Genomic DNA, 22,587 nt, shown 5'->3' with positions numbered 1-22,587 from the left:
AGTCCCTAAACCCTCCCTTTGCTTCATATTAGACACCCCTATGGTAGGCCCAGGGGCAGGGTGCATTGTAAGTATAAGGTAGGAAATGCTCTGAGTTTAGCATGTTCTAATAGTGAAGTACAGCCATTTTCGGTTTTCACTATTGAAGGCTACCTGTTCTCCTAGGCCAGAATGGGCAGTTACATTATTACATTCCTATAATCCTAACTGACTCCGGGAACACGGTAGAAATTCAAATTTAGTATGCCTGAACTCTGAATAATAAAATACATCTTTTAGTAAAGTTGGTTTTAATATTCTGTGTTTGAAAATACCACTTTTAGAAAGTAGGTATTTTCTTGTCTAACTATCCAGGCCTGCCTCTGCTGGGTTGTGTATTCCTTGTCTGGGATTGTGAGTGATAGGGCTGGGGGATTCCAGGAGACAGGCTGGGGCAGCCCGGTGATGAATTAAGAGATCTGTATCTAGATTGGAGGGAGAAGTTGCACCTGGGACCTGCATAGGGCTGGGCCTTCCCTCTACAATGCTGGCTCCCCCTCCTGTGGCTTGTCTGATGTCTCTGCACTGCACCGTGAAGGGAGAGGAGGAATCATGTCAACAGAGTGCTCCAGAGCTGTATCTTCCCTCCCCAGTGCTGACTCCACCTCCTGTGGGAGCGGCTGATGTCTCTGCCCTGCACAGTGAAAGGAAGAAGAGTCATGTAAACAAAGTGCTCAGGAACTGGTTTGGACTAGGCAGAGGCCTCTCTGCCTTCAGAGAACAAAGGATTTGGGGGGATAAATATTAGGACCCTGATCCCAAGAAATTAGATCACTTCTGGAACAAGAAACCTTTCTGCCATGGAGAAGAACCAAGGAAGCTGCAGGAGTTTGGACTGCTCCTCTGCCAATGTGCTCTTTGCTGGGTTGGCCTGCAGTGGTTGCTTCATTGCCAAGGGAAATGAGAAGGAACTTTGTAAGGACTTTCATCTACATAATATTCTCCAAGGGCTTGAACTGTGCTTGCCTCCTGCTGAAGTCTCTGGGACAAAAGACTTCACCTCCAGCTCCCTCCTGAATTTCCTTGCTGGGAATTCTGACTCCAGTCACTGCTGGAAGCGCGACGAAGCATGTCGCCGCCGCTTCTGAAATTGTCGCAACGTCGGAGAAGTGAGCCGTCGTCGCATCTCCCTGGAAGCGTGTGTTCATCGAAGCTGTCGCATCCCCGGAGAAGCGTGATGCCAACGAGAGAGTCGCCATCGCATCACCGGAGAAGGGTGCCGCAGGGCCTGGAGCGCTCCAAAGTACAGAGTCGTCGCAAGGCTGTCAGGGCGTCATGGTATCGTCATCCCATCGCCGTATCATTGGCGCCATCTTCTCGCATCACAACCGGATCATCGCATCGCATCAAGGCGCCATCTTGCGCACCGCAATGGGCCCACAAGCCGAGAATCTACGCATCACCTCCTCACCGGTAAGGCTCACGACGAGTCTCCTACTCTGCGCAAGCATTGAGGCAGGACACAACCGTTCCCCCGGATCACGGAACCGACGCATCTCCCCTTTTGCGAGCCTTTTGTTTACTATGCTTTGCGCATCCAGGTACTTTGTTGAGAACTTTGTCGCATTTACCAACAACTTGAACTAAGCAACTTGAATCATCTTTTAAGTAATCTTAAGTCTAGTATTGTGGATTTTTGTCGTTTGTGAGCTTGTGTTTAAGTCTATATAAAGAATACCCATTTTTAAAAAACCTGTGTTTTCCATCTGTAGTGTTTTCACTGTATTACTGTGTATATTCACAAATGCTTAACACACTGCCTCTGACATAAGCCTGTCTGCTTGTGCCAAGCTACCAAGGGGGTGAGCAGGGCTTATTAAGGAGTGTAATCCCCTTATCCTGACTTAGAAGTAAGGGTCCCTATTTGGACAAAGGTGAATACCATTGCCTACTAGAGACGACCAGATCTAATACTATACATGTGAAAAAAATTGTTGATGGTTTATTTAAGCTGTGGGAGTCAAAGTATATGCACAGTAGGTTCAAACACTATATACGGTTGCAGTTGGTTGCCAGTTTTGCTAAGCAATGTGTTCATCATTTTTGTTAGTTTTTTTTATTTAACCTCTTGGCTGCTAAGCCTTCCCCCCCCTCTAGAATACTGGGCCCTTTTTTGGCAATTTGGGATAGTTTGAGCTTAGGTCTCCAGATCCTTTTACCCATATAAGGTATACATGCCAAATTTGCGGGCTTTTTTTCCATCCTGGGGATTCTGAAGGAGCCCAGGATTTGTGGATCCCCTGGTGGAGTTGGAAAAAACAGTTAAAACCTAGGTAAAGTTACTGTTGGTGGGTGGGGGAGGGGTGGGGTTATTGGGAGGAATAGGAAATGTTTTTATTTTCCTAAAAGTTGCATCAACTGTAGGTTTGCTGTGCTAAAGATACAATCTTCCCAGATTTTAGGAATATGCAAACATGAATCAAAAAACTTTTCTGTTTTTACCACAGTGTTGACATTTTTCAAAAAGGTAGCCCATTTTTCCAAATGTTTGTGCTGTCAGCCTACTTCCTTTTTGTGGTGGAAATCGGTGTGAAACACATGGATGATCTCTGAAAGCTATAGATTTCTGAAAAGTATTCAGTAAGGGTTCATTTGTGTAGATCCCTCAAGGATTTTCAAAGAAACTAACTGTTTAAATAACAGAACACTGAAAATTAGTAGGAAAAAAGTAAATTTTTTAAATAATGTTTTTATCTTTAACTTCTTATCACGATGGCTGATTTACAAAAGCAATATGGCATTACGTCCGCTAGACACTTCTCAATGCGTGGATATATATGGTTTGTAGGTTGTTGAAGAATCCAAGGTAGCCAGATCCAACAATTGAGCTGCACATTACAGTGATTTTTTTTAAATGTGTACTAAGTGTAGATCAAATGACATGGTTAAATCTAAACAGAGAAAAATGGAATTCAAGAAAACCTATGTATTTTCTGAAATGGACACTAGATACGGAGTTTAGGAGCAGTGAATAATTGTACATCTCTGAAATGTAGGTACCCATACTAGCATGTGATTTAGAGGGCATTTTTCAAAATGTCATCTTTCTTACACACTTGCTTGGGCACAGACTCTTTGACAAAGTCTTTTTTGGATGTTGGCGGAATGTATTCAGGAAAGTGGTGATCTTTCAATCTAGTCACATGTTTCACCAATCTAACTGCTCAGCTGCTATAAGGCTGCCTATAACTGACAACTGAAACTGTACACAAGTCGTCTTGAAGAGTAATCTTTGTAAACAAGGGATGCAAATGTAACCATTGAACAGCCAATGTCTTGAACCAGAAGTATGACTTTCGAGCACAATTGTAAGTCGCTAATTTTTTATCTAATCGACATACACCTCCTATGTGCTGCTTGTAGTCCAACATGCACATAGGTTTGCGCACGTCTGCTACCTGACCCCAAACAGTCATAGGTGAATTGCTTTCGTCGTGAATAGTTGTGAGCATATGGACATCTCTTCTGTCTGAAAATTTAAAAGCAAGAAGTTTGTTGCTATGCAAGACACTGCTCTGTACCCTTTGAAGCTTTTTACATACAAGCTGTTTAGGATAACATTTACAGTTAGAGCTGATTATTCCTCAGTGCCCACTTTGAACAGTTCCTTAAATAATGGCACACCTCTGTAGAAATTGTCCACCTATATATGGTGACCTTTATTAAAATCCCTCAGGCAAGTTCCCACAATATGTCTTTTTCACGGACATAAAAGTGGAAGTGCAACTAGGGGGTCAACTGAAGAATCTCTGCCAGTGAACACCCTAAAATGATATGCATATCTAATGGCAGTCACACAGCATATGCCTCTTAATACCATAATGGGATGTCTTACTGGGAACATGTCTGAAAACCAAATGAACAAGGCCATAGACTTGTCCACAGATATATCTTTCTCTGGAGCTTAGTTCTCTGAGAAACAATCTACTAAATGGTCAAGGGCAGGCTGAATCTTGACTAGACAGTCCCACCATCAATAAACAGCTGGAAGAAATTGATAGGCAAAAAGTTCTTTATATTGACCCTGCACCCTGCAACAACAGTAAAAGCCAGGAAAACAGGCTGCACCATTACGGGCAACTCGGGGCTCAGTACTTCCAATGGAAAGCCTTCCAGCTCCTGCTAGAACTCAACAAACTGTGTTAGTATCAAACAGTAAATACAACTATTGACATGTAATCTAGAAAAAACCTTCTATACAAACGATACAATTAACTTTATACTCCAGAAAGATACCCTTCACTTGCCACAGACGGCTAAACTGAGGGTCAACTGTACCTACTCTACACTGACCGAGCTGGCACCAAAGATATACTATTGGAAAGGAAAAACAAAAATAAACACAAGATGAGACAAAACAGATTTTCCACAACTCCTAATGCAAATTTGAAACCGAATAAAACAAAAGCTAAATATTTTAAACCATAAAAAAAAAAACATTCAAGCGGGGCAATGATACTCATTTAAAGCAAATATTACAAAAAAGTTTCCTAACCAGACATATGCAACTACACAAACTGCAGATATACCCATGCCGAAACTGCAAGCGGGAGTCGCTACAAAGGAATACAAAAGCTTTGCACCACAAAGCAAAGGAGAAATAAAACATTCTGCCCTTGATGACAAGAAATGAAACAGTTCACACTATAAAACGCAATGAAGTCTGCCCCTGGGGACAGATCATCATCACAGATGTCCGGTATGCCCCTAAGGGGGGCACAGAGCAAAGATATCAAATTGGCATCCCAGAGGGGAGTGACCATTGTCCTAGGGTAACTTCCCCCACATACAAAAATGTATTCTTTGATCTCTAATGGTTCTGCACTCCCCATAAGCAGATTGACCTATTTTTTTTTTAAGTCTGATCTGTCCCCAGGGCTAACAGAAAGCAAAGCCCATATGTGGACAATACTGGCCAAGGACCGTTTGCGAAAGGACTGCTCCCCAACCTACATTAAGGAAACAGTCCATGGTGTCTAGTGGTTTTCTGGTGCCCCTCCGCCCCCGACCTTGGGGGCAAAATGGCCTTACAAATGGCAGATTTGTCCCCATGGTGGGCGGAAAAGAAAGAAGATGCCCATTTCAAAATGAGGAACGACCTTTGCCCGAAGGGCCACTCCTGGATCTCCATAAATAACAAATCCCCGGTGTCTAGTGGTTTTCCAACAGAGCAGATCACTCCCTATATTGGCCAAGCTGCCACCAGGGGCCCTGAAACGGCCAAAACATGTCCCAGTATTTTTAGGCAGCTACCCTTGCCAAAGGGGCAGTTCCCTGACCTACATAAATAAAATATACCTGGTGTCCTGTAGTTTTCTGCCACCCTTGGGGGGCAGATAAACCTAGCAAAGGGTCAGACTGATTTGCATATGGCCATGTCTGAACTGGGGTGGCAGAGTGGGCTAAAGAACGGTGATGGATTAAACCCAGATCTTTTGACTGGGTGTGAGTGTTTGATTGGTTCAGATGCTCCGTTCATCACCACCCCCTTTTGTACCGCTTTGTTCGACACAAGTTGGCAGGGTATGCTCAGACGTGAGTCCCTTGCTCACTTTGCCACTGGATTCAAGCAAGCCTGGCAGAAGACAGCTGAAATGCCAGAAACCGGTCCTAGGAAGCTTGTTTCCGGTCCAGGGAAGGCATGGCTTGGCAGTTCGGGCTGGACTGTTCCCATGAGGCACAGGGTCAGACTGATTTGCATATGGCCATGTCTGAACTGGGGTGGCAGAGTGGGCTAAAGAACGGTGATGGATTAAACCCAGATCTTTTGACTGGGTGTGAGTGTATGATTGATTCAGTACCTCCTTGCTGGCTAAAACGTCCCATCCCAATGGCAAGTAAATGGACAGTTATTGTTTTGGGTGTTGTTTTTACATATGGGCTAAATCCCAATATCGTTCCACTAGCCGTGGTGGCTGCAGTTTTTTGGGCTTGGGTGGGCTGCCACCAAAGGAAATCTACCAGACCCAGGACATTTTGGAATACTAGACATTAAGGGAAGTCCAGGGCGGTATGCCGTGAGTTGAACTTGGAACATTTTCTTATTCACAATGCTCTGTATAGCTCAAATTCTGCCTAAAATCACACATATTCCTCACATTTCTATGATGTAAACTTACAAAACACACAGAAATCCACAAATGTTCTACTGCTAGTACTTCCCCACTTGTTTCAATATATAACCACTACCTGTACTTGTATGGGTTGGCCAAGCCTCCACAACGGTGATAGTCCAAAACTTAATATGGCGACATATACGTTTCCTGTCAAAAAACGTATTTGGCGATTAATGTACCTACGTTAGCTGGGCCCGGGTTCGGCTGCCATCTAGGGAAACCGATCAAACCCACACATTAGTGAAAACGAGACAACCGGGGAAGTCCAGGGTGGTGTGGTTCGCGTGGATCCCATGACATTTTCTTATTCATAATGCCCTGTAAACCTCAAACATTGCCCAAAGTCCCAAATTCTCCGTGCATTTCTGTGACCTAATCTTTTGTAATCTGCAAGGATCCAGAAAATTGCTACCACTAAGTGTTTCCCCACTTATTCTTATAAAAACGCTATCACACTTGTGTGGCTGGGTCTAGTTGCCTCAAGGGATCAAACCAGGGTCACTGGGAGCCCCAGGGTGGAATTTGGTTTGATCTGTTCCTGTTGCCCAGCCACAAAAGTGGAGCAGCGTTTTTATCGAGACAAGTGGAGGGAACGCTGGGTCGTAGGACTTTTGTGCATTGATCCTGATTCCGGAAGTTTCCAAAACATAAAATGCATGATTTGACCTGAAGTTTTAGGTTTGCTGGGCATTGTGGGAAGGAAAACCTATAGTTGGTAGCTTTCCATGGGTGGCAGCCCAGCAAGGTCCCAAACACCACAGCTACTCCTATCGTTGATCTCTCCACTTATCACTTTAGGGCCTTTTGTGGGCGGTCTCTTGGCCCACCCACGCAAATGAGGTACCATTTTTATCGGGATACTTGGTGGCATGCTGGCTTGTATTAAAATTGGCTATTGCCTTTGTAAATCGGTCATTTTGACAAGAAGTGCGGTATTTTTATTTATTTCAACAGTGAGCTTCCTTGGGAAAAACTTAATAGATCTACACATTTGACCCCTTGCTGAATTCAGAATTTTTTCTACTTTTCAGAACCTTTCCTGGATCACCCATGAGATTTTCAGTGGTTTCCCCCACAAATTGCAAACAGGTTGAAACAGCAAAACCATTTGTTGATGTCATTTTTATGGAAAAAGTAACTTTTTAGGTCGAGCTGGCGTTGGAGCGCGAAGCGCTCCCGCCAGCGAGACTATAGTCACCTTCCTCCCTGTCAAGGGAGTAACAGCTGTGAACGAGCCCGATACAGACCTGGGTACGAGCCGACCCAGGTCTGTGAACGCGCTTCAAGGTTGAGCAGCTTGTGCACGTTTGTTGGACGTCAGGCGCTGCAAGCCCGCCAGACCAATTATCCCAGCATGAAACTCTACTTCCTGAGGCGCCACAAGAACAATTATCCCAGCAGGAGTCTCCACTTCCTCAGGCACCGCAACAATTATCACAGCATGAGACCCACTTATCACAGCATGTCAACAGGCGCCCCAGGCTGCTGGAGCACTCAACTATAATTAATGTGCAGTTGAGTGCTCCAGCAGCGTGGGGCGGCTCTCTGCATGCTGTGATAATTAGGGCGGCATGCTCTATTTGCAGCACTGAACATTTTCAAAGAAGGCGAAGCAGTGACATTCATTGGAGACACTCACCCTCACGCCTCACACACCTCCTCACCCTCACACACCTCCTCACCCTCACACCCTCACCTTCACACCCCCTCACACACACCCTCACATACCCTTACCAGCACCGCAAAACACAACACAACACAGGACAGCAAAACACAACACAGCACAGCACAGCACAGCAAAACACAACACAACACAGCACAGCACAGCAAAACACAGCACAGCACAGCAAAACACAGCACAGCACAGCAAAACACAGCACAGCACAGCAAAACACAGCACAGCACAGCAAAACACAACACAACACAGCACAGCAAAACACAACACAGCACAGCAAAACACAGCACAGCAAAGCAAAACACAACACAGCACAGCAAAACACAACACAGCACAGCAAAGCACAGCACAGCAAAACACAGCACAGCACAACACAACACAACACAGCACAGCAAAACACAACACAACACAGCACAGCAAAACACAGCACAGGACAGCACAGCACAGCAAAACACAGCACAGGACAGCACAGCACAGCAAAACACAGCAAAGCACAGCACAGCAAAACACAGCACAGCACAGCAAAACACAGCACAACACAGCACAGCACAACACAACACAACACAGCACAGCAAAACACAGCAAAGCACAGCACAGCAAAACACAGCACAGCACAGCAAAACACAGCACAGCTCAGCAAAACACAGCACAACACAGCACAGCAAAACACAGCACAGCAAAACACAGCACAACACAGCAAAACACAGCACAGCAAAGCACAGCACAGCAAAACACAGCACAGCACAGCAAAACACAGCACAGCATATCAAAACATAGCACAGCACAGCAAAACACAGCACAGCAAAACACAGCACAACACAGCACAGCAAAACACAGCACAGCACAGCACAGCAAAACACAGCACAGCACAGCAAAACACAGCACAGCAAAACACAGCACGGCAAAACACAGCACAGCAAAACACAGCACGGCAAAACACAGCACGGCAAAACACAGCAAAGCACAGCAAAACACAGCACAGCAAAACACAGCACATCACAGCACAGCAAAACACAGCACAGCACAGCAAAACACAGCACAGCAAAACACAGCACAGCAAAACACAGCACAGCAAAACACAGCACAGCAAAACACAGCACAGCAGAGCAAAACACAGCACAGCACAGCAAAACACAGCACAGCACAGCAAAGCACAGCACAGCAAAGCACAGCACAGCAAAGCACAGCACAGCAAAGCACAGCACAGCAAAACACAGCACAGCAAAACACAGCACAGCACAGCAAAACACAGCAAAGCACAGCACAGCAAAACACAGCACAGCAAAGCACAGCACAGCACAGCAAAGCACAGCACAGCAAAACACAGCACGCAAAACACAGCACAGCAAAGCACAGCAAAACACAGCACAGCAAAACACAGCACAGCAAAACACAGCACAGCAAAACACAGCACAGCACAGCAAAACACAGCACAGCAAAGCACAGCAAAACACAGCACAGCAAAACACAACACAGCACAGCAAAACACAGCACAGCGCAACCAAGCACAGCACAACCAAGCACAGCACAACCAAGCACAACCAAGCACAGCACAACCAAGCCCAGCACAACCAAGCACAGCACAACCAAGCACAGCATAACCAAGCACAGCATAACCAAGCACAGCATAACCAAGCACAGCATAACCAAGCACAGCATAACCAAGCACAGCATAACAAAACACAGCATAGCATAGGATAGCAAAACTAAACAGAGCATAGCATAACAAAACAAAGCATAGGATAGCAAAACAAAACATAGCCTAACAAAACATGGCATAACAAAACATGGCATAACAAAACATGGCATAACAAAACATGGCATAACAAAACATGGCATAACAAAACATGGCATAGCAAAACATGGCATAACAAAACATGGCATAGCAAAACATGGCATAGCAAAACATGGCATAGCAAAACATGGCATAGCAAAACATAGCATATCAAACACAACAAAACATAGCATAGCAAAACATAGCATAGCAAAACAAAGCATAGCAAAACATAGCATAGCATAACAAAGCATAACAAAGCATAGCATAACAAAACATAGCATAACAAAACATAGCATAACAAAACATAGCATAACAAAACATAGCATAGCAAAACAAAGCATAGCATAGCAAAACACAACACAGCATAGCATAGCATAACAAAGCATAGCATAACAAACACAACAAAGCATTGCATAGCATAACAAAACAAAGCGTAGGATAGCAAAAAAACATAGCATAGCATAACAAAACAAAGCATAGAATAGCAAAACAAAACATTGCATAGCATAACAAAACATAGCATAACATAACAAAAATTAGCATAGCATAACAAAACAAAACATATCATAGCCTAGCAAAACATAGCATACCAAACACAACAAAACATAGCATAACAAAACATAGAAAAACAAAGCATAACACTCACAACCACGCACACATAACCACAACCACACACACAACCACAACCACACACAACCACAACCACACACAACCACACACACAACTATCTATCGATCTATCGCCCTCACTCTATCTGTCTATCGATCTATCGCCCTCACTCTATCTGTCTATCGACCTATCGCCCTCACTCTGTCTATCTATCGCCCTCACTCTATCTATCGGCCTCAGTCTATCTATCTAATCGCCCTCCCTCTATCTGTCTATCTATCGCCCTCACTCTATCTATCTATCGCCCTCACTCTATCTATCTATCGCCTTCACTCTATCTTATCGCCCTCACTCTATCGCCCTCACTCTATCGCCCTCACTCTATCTATCGCCCTCACTCTATCTATCTATCGCCAGCACTCTATCTATCTGTCTAGCTATCTATCGCCCTCACTCTATCTATCGCCCTCACTCTATCTATCGCCCTCACTCTATCTATCGCCCTCACTCTATCTATCGCCCTCACTCTATCTATCGCCCTCACTCTATCTATCGCCCTCTCTCTATCTATCGCCCTCACTCTATCTATCGCCCTCACTCTATCTATCGCCCTCACTCTATCTATCTAATCGCCCTCACTCTATCTATCTAATCGCTCTCACTCTATCTATCAATCTATCTATCTCCCTCACTCTATCTATCAATCTATCTATCGCCCTCACGCTATCTATCTATCGCCCTCACGCTATCTATCTATCGCCCTCACTCTATCTATCTATCGCCAGCACTCTATCTATCTGTCTAGCTATCTATCGCCCTCACTCCTATCTATCTATCTATCTCGCTCACTCAATCTCTCTATCGCCCTCTATCTATCGCCCTCCCTCTATCTATCTATCGCCCTCACTCTATCTATCTATCCCACTCACTCTATCTATCGCATCACCACAGCATCACTAAGGGGCACAACAACATCACTATGCGCTACCACAGGATCATTGAATGCCACAGCATCACTAGTCGCCACCACAACATCTCTCAGCCCCACCACAGCATCAATCTGTGCAACCATTCAACAACAACTGGGTCAAATATGATCTCTCAATGTTTCAAGCTTTATTACAAATGTCACAAAAAGAGGTTAGTATTTCACTTCTGTTCTTGGATTTTCGTCACAATAAAATACACTGAACATATTCTTCACAAAAGTTATTTACAAAAGTTTAATCTATTGCCATTATAAATTACAATAACTTTTATTTAAGTATTAATTATTTAAAAAATTCAAAGCCATTGTTATTTGTAATATCAATACATCTAAGTCACGTGAATACAACACATATTGCATTACAAATGCTATAGGTGTCACAAGTTATAACTATTGGCATTGTAAATGACAAAGCTATTATTTTTGCTATTTTCAAAACCAACACATATATAAAAAATGTGTCATTTAAAATACCAATAGCTCAAACTTTCCTAATGCGAGACCTTATGCATTGCAAATGCTTGTTTGCAGGGCAACGTTTCCCAAAACTCGAAACGTAGCTATATTTTGGCAATTTTCTCAGTCTCCTGCAGGATAGTCCACAAACCCTGTGCACTATTGAAATCCCTATGATTTTGGTAAATCAAGGGTGCAACTAATACCACAAATAGCCACAAAAAGTGGTACTGAGGTGAGAAAGCCTCGGCAGTTAAGGGATACATGTATTGGACCCATCATAATGCATTTTGCCTTAATATCTTTTCTGTATTTTAGGAATCATTGGAGATGGGAAAGATTCTAGTAGAAGGTGTTGGTGAAGTTCAAGAGTATGTTGACATTTGTGACTATGCTGTTGGCTTGTCTAGAATGATCGGAGGACCAGTGTTGCCTTCAGAAAGTAAGCCCATAAGTCATTACTGGATACAGTTGACTTGTTTCAAAATGTAAATATAATGTACATTTCCTGTAACACGGGTAGGGGATCTTGTTTTTAAGAAAAATGCATTGGCTAATGTTACACATCAATTTGTTTAATGCCACTCACTCTGCCTAGGTATTAACAGTCTTTAACACTGTGTTTGAAATGTGAGGATTGAGTTATCCAGTCATACTGCTTCAAATTCTGGCATTGACTACTGTTTACCTGCATTCTAAGTCCATTAAGAAAGAGAAGTAGGGATATAGAGCAGATCTGGACTGTGCAACATCACACACCTTCTCACTTCCCTCCAATAATCACCCATGAAAGAAGTGTCTGGCAGTATTAGAGTTACTAATAATTTCTCCCTGCTGAGTGGATGGGGGCTCCAAGCTCCTTCTGCTCCACCATAAAAGCAGAGTATTTGGTAGTTAGTTTGAGAGCTAGAACAGGGTTTTGATGACTAAAGGCTGTGACGTCTCCTGAAATAAAAACCACATCAAAGAATACCATGAATACTAAGGATCATTTTGTTTGAAATGCATTTTGTTGTATGGTGAAATACATGTATATCTTTTGAAATTACTAAACGTGTGCTAAGGAGTTTACCAGTAATGTATGGCCCTAGCCAGCTTTAGAAGAGGGAAAGTGGTTCTCTTCTCCTTATAGCACCGACCCAATACTTTTCAATAAAGAAAAACTTAGGTGGACTTTCCTGTGTGGCGCCGGTACCTAGAATCAATACCACTAACCCGACCAAAACCTAGAACAGGGTTTTGATGACTAAACCTGGCAAAGTTCGAAAGGGAGAATTAAAGTTTTCTGCACCGGTTTCATGCACAAAAATCAACATGTGCCTTTTTTTTATTCTTTTTTTTCCTTTTCATAAGTCCTTTTTCTGCTGTTGTTTTGATAACCACTCACACACATACATCCTTATTCATTTCTGTAAAATTGTTTGTGAAAGCCATCAATCATCCTTTACTTCCTCGAAGAAGATTCAATGGAGAAACACCAATAAGAGTGTGTGGGGTAGTCAGTTAACTCCAAACCTTCTGTCTGATGCTAGAGCTGTTTGAATTCCTTCTTTGAGAATTGAGTTTATCTTTTCGACTAAGCCAATAGAAGTTTGGTTGTACAGAGCCACCCACAAATGCTTTATATCCTGAGACTTCATTGTTTTAACACACAAACAAGACATCAAGGTGGGACAGCACAAGCAGTCAATATCCAAGTACACTTCTGGCGAGAAAACAGTACAGTACATGAATAATGGATCAATATTTCTGGGTTTAGTTCACAGGCGTTCTTCAACATTGGCAGTTCTCTCCATCAATGTTCTTAGTCACAAACCTCAGTGCGAGGCATGCAACAGCGCTCTATGCGTGGCCCCCCAATGTCCATAACAGCCCCGATTCCCCCACCCCTGCTGCCAAAACCATGAGTCAGTGAAAGTGCGTGAGTAGTGTACTGTTCTGCTATATAGTCTGTGCACTAGTGTCTCTCCCTTCACATCAAAAACCTCCCAGTGCTTGCCCTGTCGGCGAAGCCATAGAAAGCCGCTTACTCCTGCCCCTGCACCTGTACCTCCTCTAGTGACACATCCGATTCCGAATCCATATCTGCGTCGAGCAACCCAAACCTTAGCACCAGAGCCTCCCATGCCCGCGCCGCCTCCAATGCCCTATCGTTGTGGAATCTATGTGCTTGCTGTAGACGAACGGAGCTCTCGCTGCCCGCCCACTTAAGGAATTCTGCCTTCCATCTAGCATAACTTGGGCCCTTCGCCGCCTTCCAGTGTGATGTAATTTCCCTTTTGGCTAGGATGAGGCCCAAATCCATGAATTTGCTAGCTATTTTATTTTTGCTGGTGTGGGGGAACCAATGCAGCAGGCATGCGCCCTTGTCCATGTCCATCAGTCGCTCAGTTAATCTACTAAGAGATGAGGTGACCTCCTCCCAATATGGCCCCACAGGAAGGCAGTCCCACAGCATGTGGCATAGATCCGCTCCCTGCAGATGGCAACGGGGGCAGTGCGCTGTGTCCACACGAAAGTATTGATTAATTTTAGCTGGTGTGAGGTAAACCCTATGCAGAATAAAATATTGGATAAGTTGGAATCTAGCGTTTCTAGTGCCCTTCCAAGCTCTCTTGAGTATCTGCAACCAGGCTGCATCTGGGATATCCTTGCCGATGTCTGTCACCCAGTGCTCCCGCAGTTTTTGCAGCGGGTTAGCATCTACTCCTAGCATCCGTCTATAAAGGCAGGTAACCGCCTTAAATGTGCCCGCTGCCATCACAACATATTGACAAGCCTCACTCAGAGGCTGTTCCGATAAACCAGCGCCCCAGTGCTTTTGTATGGCTGTTATCAATGCTGCATGCAGCCAATAGTGACCTCGTGGAAGCCCAAAGGTGTCCTGTAACGTTGCATACGGTAGCAGAGCACCATCCGCGTACAAGTCACCTACCACCTGCAGTCCCAGTTCTTCCCACTGCGCTAGCCCAGACCACTCACCCCCATGAGGCAAGGCCGTGCACATGCCCTGTGGTATCTCGGGCGCGTACGGGCGTTGTACCCCAAGTTTAGTGTGAAAACGTTTCCAACAGTACCTCAGGGTGCTCTCGGTCAACGATGGATCCACAACCCTCAGCGGTTGCTGTAAAATTATAAAAGCGAGTACGTGCCTTTGTACTTCCGGGACCGCTCTCCATTCCGGCCCGCGGAACTCCAGTGCCACCGCCTGTGTCAAAATCTGGGATTGCGCAGCCAGATAACACAACTCGAGGTCAGGAGCAGCTAGACCACCCTCAAATCTGTCTCATCAGTGTCGCTAGGGCTACCCTACGTCGGCCAGCGCCCCAAATAAAACTGCTCAGTATATCCTGAGACTTCATAAGCCCACACATGTCAACCCAAAAAATGTGTACCATTGTCAATGACAAACTCAGGAGAAACCTCAAGATCAAAGACATGTCCTAATAATATAATCAAACACGCTGTGTTGGCTGATTCTGCAAATGAATAGTAAAGCAAGTTAGACTAATCAACAAGAACAAATGAATATATCATATTATAAGGTAGAAGTGTATAGGGACCAGAAAGATCCGGCACCAATTTTTCCCGTAGACCATCAGGTATCTGTATATGTTCCAAAGCTTTTCTTTTGTTTTGAGTGCTTAATTGACAAAAAGGACTCTTTACAAACATTAACACTTGGGTAAATTGCCTTAATTTTTTGCAAGCGACCCCAAGAAGACCTTTATGGGTGGTATGAGTCCATCGAAACAGTTCATCAGGTGAAAAAACTGGTGTTGCAAAAAGGTAATGTCTCCTGATTAACTCATTTACCACAGTTTGTTCTGAAGCTATGTCCCCCCCCGCCCACAGATCGAAGTTGAAACATCTGTACTTTGGCCAGCTCTCCTTAATGTATTTTTCAAGCATCAATCTATTCATTTTCTATAAAAATACTTTCGCATTCAAGTGCAGCCTACAACACGCTTTTCTGATCCTCCAGCATTTCACTCGAGGGCTATGCTTGATCTTTCCTTGTTTATGAACTCCGCAGCCATCAATAAACTTATTAACACAATGAAGGATTACAAAACCCATAAAATCACTGAAAAAAATTATTTGACGTATTATTGGTATGCGGTCTTTTGTTCCATTCCTGCCGGTAAGAAAATATTTTTGATCGGGAATGTCAACCATAAATACAGTTCCTGTGACCAGGACAATCCATATAGTAGCATGAATCAAACTTCAATGTAAAAATGGCCATTGCATGTGACGTACTTTTTCGTCATGGAACTTTATCAAAATATTAAAGGTACTTCACAGTGGTGTGTTGTATCATTCATGTCTCCTCGTTTTTTTTCCTCCTGATTAGAGACTGTTCTGATGAACCAGAAGCAGGTGGAATAATCCTGGAATCCATGTCCTTAATAGAATTGAAGCTTTCCTTCATGTTAGATAGGAAATCATTCCTTCCATATCCCGACCTGGAGGCAAGAGTTATGCCTAGTTTAAAGCTTATTGACCTATAACATAGTTACTTCTGTTAGTTTGAAGTAGAATTTCTTGAAAGTAGATTCTGTTGACTAGTCTGCATCATTTATGATATCCGGTAGGCTGCTACCTAATGAAAAAGCTTTGGATGCTGTGGCTCTCCTGGTTGAATGAGCCTCAAAAATAGAAAAACCTGTACCTGCTTCCACCATCAGCCCCCTGACCCTCTGGCAATAGCAGAGCTCGAGATTTGTCCTAAACGCTTCTAGAGCTCAGCAGTTGACAACTACTGGGAGTCCTTCATTCCTCTGTGACCTGCTCATAGTTCTTAAAACAATTTACAATGCAAAGGTTTGTTATCCGGAAATACCAGATAAGACACAGATCAGGTATTAGATAAGTTTTTTTTTTTTTTGGAAATCATGAAGGACATCCCCTTAGGAGAGAACATCCTAGATATTATGTCTAGAGCTCTTACATCTGAAACCCTATTTACATGAAATTAAACAGAGAAGCATAGCTAACTCCGCTGATAACTTGGGGGAGAGGGGTTGGCCTAACGGCTAAGGCGCTCGACCTCGGACCTGGGGAACTTGGTTCGAGTCTCGGTAACGACGCCAAAAACCCCCTGTGATTCTGGGCAAATCACTTAATCTCCCCGTGCCTAAAAAAAAAAAAAAAAAAAAAAATGAAAGTGTGTCCTCATGTATCGTAACTGGTGCTATGTAAAGCGCTCTGATAACTGATTCGGTTCGGTTCAAGTTCGCGCTATATAAAACTCTCTAAAAAAAAAAAAAAAAAAAAAAAAAAAAAAAACTGTTTCCTAGGCAGACACGCACAAGAGGGCCATCTAGTAAGGATTTTGATTCCAAAATGAGCATCTCGTAAATTGGATTATCTAGGTTCCAGTGGATCTGAAAGCCTTATTCCTCTTAAATGTTTACACACTAAAAGATGCTCCCCCACAAGGGGTAGCGTTGACTGGCCTAGGACCTGCTTAAATTAGCTGTTCTGGCGGCATTAATGGTCTTTTATACAAACCTGAATCTGCTCATTCTGACAAATATAGAAGACTACTCACAACCTTGGTCCCCACAGGATCGAAACCCCGTGCCAATCAATAACTGAAACATCTTCTCCCAGAAGAGCCATATTGCTTGACTGTTATCTCTGACCAGGCTTTTTAATGTATGATGAAGCCTGGCACGAAAGTCCTGGGATTTCCCATCATCCTCAGTAATCTTTCATGCCATAAGGCACATCAATCCCAGTAGTACTAAAGAATGCAAGTTGGCCATGTTGTCCTTCAGAATGGTCGGATACAGGGGAAAACGTATTGGAGAACCCCAAGAAACTTCCAGAAGAACCGGAAACCAAACTGGAGATCTCCAACAGGGAGTTATCAAAATCAGGTCTGTCATCTCATCTGAGCTGAAGTTCTCGTTATGGAGAATGGGGAGGGGATAATTTTGTCTCTTGTTCCACAGTTATCAAAACACATCTGTGACTTCTGTGAGTCGTCTGGTCTCCAGCTGAAAAAACCTCCGGAGTTGATCTTTCAGGCAAAAATATCTATATTGCATTGACCCAGCAGTACATCAACATAGAGAAGACAGCTGAATCCTGTTTCCATTAGCTGATGAAACTCCAATTCCAATCTGCTACGGAATTCGGCTTCCCTGGAAGGTATTCTGCCAGAACCAACATTTGATTGTCGATTTGAAAGTGCCAGAAATCCTTGGCCAATTTGGCAGGTGCCTTCGACCTAGTCCTTTCTATATGATTGATTTATCAGACTGCCGATATGCTGTCCATTGTGAAGAGTACTGAATGGAACACTTTGTCCCTCGTCCGGCACTTCACAGCAAAGGAACCCACAAGAAGCTCCAGGCAATTTACATTTTAAACTTATTTCCTCTGTGGACAAATGCCCTTCAGTTGAAATATTCCCACATGGAAGTCTTCAACCTAGATAACTTGCGTCTGGTTCAATGAAGAGGACTGCGGCAGAACCAAAAATGTCCCTCCCTTTACTGTACTCCATGTGACCCAGCCACCACTGGATTTTGGATATCACTCTTTATCTCTGAATAAGCCAGTCTTTCCTGGAGGTGGATTGCCTTCTGCTGTTGGAACGCCCTGTAATGCAGTGGGTCCAGAACAATTGCCTGTAAAAGAGAGCGACAAATCTAGGTAGATGTATGAATGAGAGTGATTCCTGGAGAGGGCGCACTTGAGTTCCTTCTGTATCTTTTTCAACCTCAATTGGAGGCATTGTAGAGTCTGAGATGATGAATCCACCACAAACCCCAAGAAGGTGATCTTCTGAGTGGGTGGAAGAAGCAATTTATCCTGTTTTATGATGAACCCTAGCTACTGCACAAGGGGAAGTGCTTCTTGTAGTTCCATCGACAACCGAAGAGGACATGGAATGAGAATCATAATCTCGTTTTGGTAGATTACCAGACAGATTCCTCTGGGTCGAAGCAACTCATTCACAAGCCGCAAGAGCTTGTTGAACATCAAGGGGCTGATGAAAGGCTAAAAGAGAGCTACGGAACTTCAAGATCTGATTTTCAAAAGGAATTGTGACCCTGCAGTGATATGGAGGGGGAGGGGGGCAGGCAATGTAAGGTATGCATCTTTTTAAACCAAGTCTGACCATTCAGTCATTTGGAAGGAGAATGTTTTGGAGAAGTTGGATCAATTCCATCTTGAAATGGAGGTATACCGGTCGATGTCCTTTGTACAAAAACATGTTGCTCACAAATGAGTGTAAGGTGGATAGAATCGCTGCTCCTTTTTGAAGTAAGGATTGATCCTTGAAGTCTGAGGAGCTTATCTGGCACCGAGAAGGACAGTAGCCTTGGTCTTTGTGGTTGGATCAGGGTATCATAAAGTTCTATGTGGAAACCCGGAACTATTGCAGAACCCATGCATCTTCTGTAATTTCTCTCCATCTGTGTAAGAATTGTCCTACCCTTCCTCCCACTTTTGGAAGGGGAAAACAGGTGATCCATACCTATTGTGCCACCTTCAGCTTTGGCAGCCCACCGAAAGAATCCTTTTGCTGCACCTCATGAGGGAAACCTGCCCCTTTATCCCACATATTTTTCTGATCCTGCCACTGGACACTTTGGCTTGACAGTAGACCTTTTTGGGAGGCTAGGTCGAAGATCTGGTCGATTGGGCACCCCTCCCTCTTTGAAAACCTTTCAGCCAAATACTCACTTCAGTCTTTTTGGGCCTTGTCAAGGGATGAAAACGACCCCCCCCCGCCCAAAAAAAAAGGCCATTTTATTACATTAAAATCAGTCCGAATGGACCACTGAGAATTTTTGTTGTGGCTTCAACTTGCATATTTCGTAAGACCCATCGGGTTCAGATCTGCCTGACAGCCGTTCTGTTGGTGATTGCAAATTTGAGACACTGAAACAACTGCCCAACAATGTCAATGTGCTGGAAATTAGGCCAGAAGCAGTTGTGGATCACTCGCAATGTGGAGACAACGGTAGCAAGTAATCTCGGACTAGACGGTCTCTGCACCTCCTACGCCCCCTGGTGTTACGAGTAGCGCACCCTACACGAGCAGTTCTACTGCCCGCACAGCTATACCTCCGTGTTCCAATCCGGGGATCGGGGTGCTTGCAGGCTGCAGTCACGCCCTCTCCATTACAATGAATCGGGGGTAGCGCTGCAAGTAAACCAATATTAATGCGATTTGCATTGTGCACCACAATTATCCAGGTACAGTGTTAAAGAAACAGTAACTCCACAGTACGAATCTAACTACCGCAATAACGCTACTCAGAAATTCTATCAATAACTATAATATGCACCACAGCAGTAGTATACTCAAGAAATGGTAACTATCTCGATACTAAGCAGTGAAGGAAATGGAAGTGTTCTTTCTCGAGGATGGTATATTGCTTACGGACTGTGCTAATTGGTTATGACACTTATGATTTTTTTTCTCTTCCTAAGGACTTATGGTTTATGTAGTACTTCATTGTGTTAATGTTTTTTGATAGCAGTTGAGTTATTGAATGAGGAAAGCTCATGCATAATCCTTGGCTCTGGGTCCTGACATCGAATCAAATGGTTAAGGCATTCTAGAGAGTCAATCTGCCATAAATCGTTTTTGATCTGGTGCATATTTGACAGTTAAATTGAACTTGTGAAGTTTAAAGACTGCAATTTAACTAACCATTAAGCAAATATACCAAAGGTTTGTGATCAGTGAAAACATGAAATGATGATCCCCAGATGTAATTCTTAAATGTTTCTACAGCCCACCACAAGCTAATGCTTCACGTTTGATTTTGCTGTAATTTATTTCTGTCTATCAAAACTCTTGAAGCAAAAGCACTGAACTTTCCTTCCCATCAGTGTACTGTCCCAACGCCGTTCCTAAACCACGCAAGCTTGCAACCACATTAATAACACCCTTCTTACCAGGAACAAATGTTTTCAGTGCTGGAGTGTCTATTATCTATTATTTTCAAAAGTTTCTTTTACCTCATTAGACCATTTAAATGTAGCTCCCTTCTTAAAATTGTTTTAATTAAACTAAATTTAGAATTAATCCCTTCAGGTGTCATGGTTTGTCCTAAATACTCACCTCCTGTGTAAATACCATAAACTCCTCAGGCCTCATCGTCATACTGTGGTTTGATGGTCAAGGTGTTTACCTCAAGGTGACTTCAAGTTGTTTTATCATAACATTGAGTAAAGGTTAAAAATGTCATCCTGAAACTCCTAAGCATTTGTATATTTGTCTAAACAGACTAGCCATCATCCTTTGAAAATACTTGCAGCTATGACAAACCCAAATGGCAAATGCAAGTACTTAAACGCTTTATGATTGTGGTAACATCCTGTGTTAAATGATTTTAGTGATACCTACATAGATCAATGATGGGGAAAAAAATACTCTGCTTTATCAAGGTTCAGTGACGCATCCTGAATATGATGACTCAACTGAAATATTTTAATTTGTGTGTGGAGAGTGATACATAAATGTAAACCCCTAGACCTCTTGCGTGTCAAAACTACTGGTGAAACCCATTCAGAGGAGTCTGTGGTAATGTAATACTACCTAAACTTAGATCATTTAAACGTTTTTAGGTCTCGGGCCTAGCTCACACTGCGTAAGCAGTGTGGGCGGAGCCCGAGATTTAATGACTTCAACAGTGTGCTTTATTCCGCCTCTCTCTTCCATTGGCTAGCTTCGTAAATGGAGGCTAGCCATTGGAAGAGAGGTGTGTCAATTACTCTTTTCCCCGGCTTGATGCGATCCGTGGGCGTTTGTCTTTTTTTAAGCCCCGCCCCTTTTTTACATCATGCAGAGGTTGGCCCATTGTGGGTGTTTCCTTTTTTTTTTTTTTTCTTCCCAGGGCTGTTTTTTCGTCAGTCTGTGCCAGCTCGGTCCCGGTCCGGTCCCCTCTGAAGCCTCTCCCGTACCCCATTGTTCTGCTCTATTGGCCCATTTCAAATATCTTTGCCCAGTTGACTTCCCGCACCGTGACCGTACTTTGGACTCTTCTGCCAATGGCCGTCTAATGTTACTTGCTTCCACGGAGTCAAGCGAATAAACCAAACATGCTTCCTCACGCCTAAAAGGAATATTAACCACAACATACAGAAACAGCCGGGGAGCCTCCAGAAACAGACACAACGTGCCCAATCCGGCCGTGTGCGTGTCTGAGGGTGTTCTGCAGCCGTTGTTTGATCTTCAGACACGAGTGGATTATTCTATATTGTTGGCGACAGAGCCGGTTATCCCCGACCCTCTCCCGTTACCCCCAGCACAGATTGGAGCAGAGGAGCTGAGGTGGTGGCCGGGCATGTCTATGTCTCTGCCGCAGCTCTCCTCCGTCGCGCACTCGACGCCGCTCCCACCCCTCCCTCCCTCACCAGCCGCCATGCTGCCTCGTTCTGTTCTGGTCTTCCCTTTCACCCCTCCCCCAGCCCTCTCTGTCTTCTCGATGGAGTATCTCGGTAAAAGGACACAGCAGCGCTTTATAGCGTCTTGACTGTGATGCACAATCTTTCTCTGATAGGCGGGTGGAGATCGACGACCTTTGCCCCCAAACAATCGCTTGCTACCAGGTAAATTTCACTCTCGTTTCTCCTCCGCCCCTCCCTCCACCTGAGATTTCTTTCATTTCTTGAATGGCCGTAAATTTAGGGAAACGAAATTTGCAAATGTTAAAAGAGGTTCGGTAGCCCGTTTCTTTATTTTCAGTGTCAGGTTCACCTGACACTGAGCTCCCCACCCCTTTTTTGGGGTGAACATCAATGCCACTTTATAAGGCTCCGAATCCACAGTGGCATTACTGGTGATCGATTCAACAAGAGCCGAGGCGGGTGCTGCCTCTAAGAGCCCGTGCAACATATATGGCATTTAAACCAGGTACAGACGTCAGGTGAAAATATTGTATTGTACCGT

At 43.9% G+C, this 22,587-nt stretch overlaps 1 protein-coding gene across 1 annotated transcript in view; it reads left to right on the top strand.

The window, feature by feature from the left end:
* The window catches only part of ALDH7A1 (aldehyde dehydrogenase 7 family member A1), a 274,735-nt gene that overhangs the window by 42,047 nt on the left and 210,101 nt on the right, over positions 1 to 22,587 (top strand). The window contains exon 5 of the mRNA XM_078675592.1: positions 11,979 to 12,102. Coding sequence (XP_078531718.1) covers positions 11,979 to 12,102 — 124 coding nt within the window. The remainder of the gene's footprint in view (positions 1 to 11,978; positions 12,103 to 22,587) is intronic.

Source organism: Lissotriton helveticus, chromosome 2_1 (genome assembly GCF_964261635.1).
Source record: "Lissotriton helveticus chromosome 2_1, aLisHel1.1, whole genome shotgun sequence".
NCBI lineage: Eukaryota > Metazoa > Chordata > Amphibia > Caudata > Salamandridae > Lissotriton > Lissotriton helveticus.
Note: the sequence above shows the minus strand (reverse complement) of the source record. Positions and strands in the feature narration are given on the sequence as shown.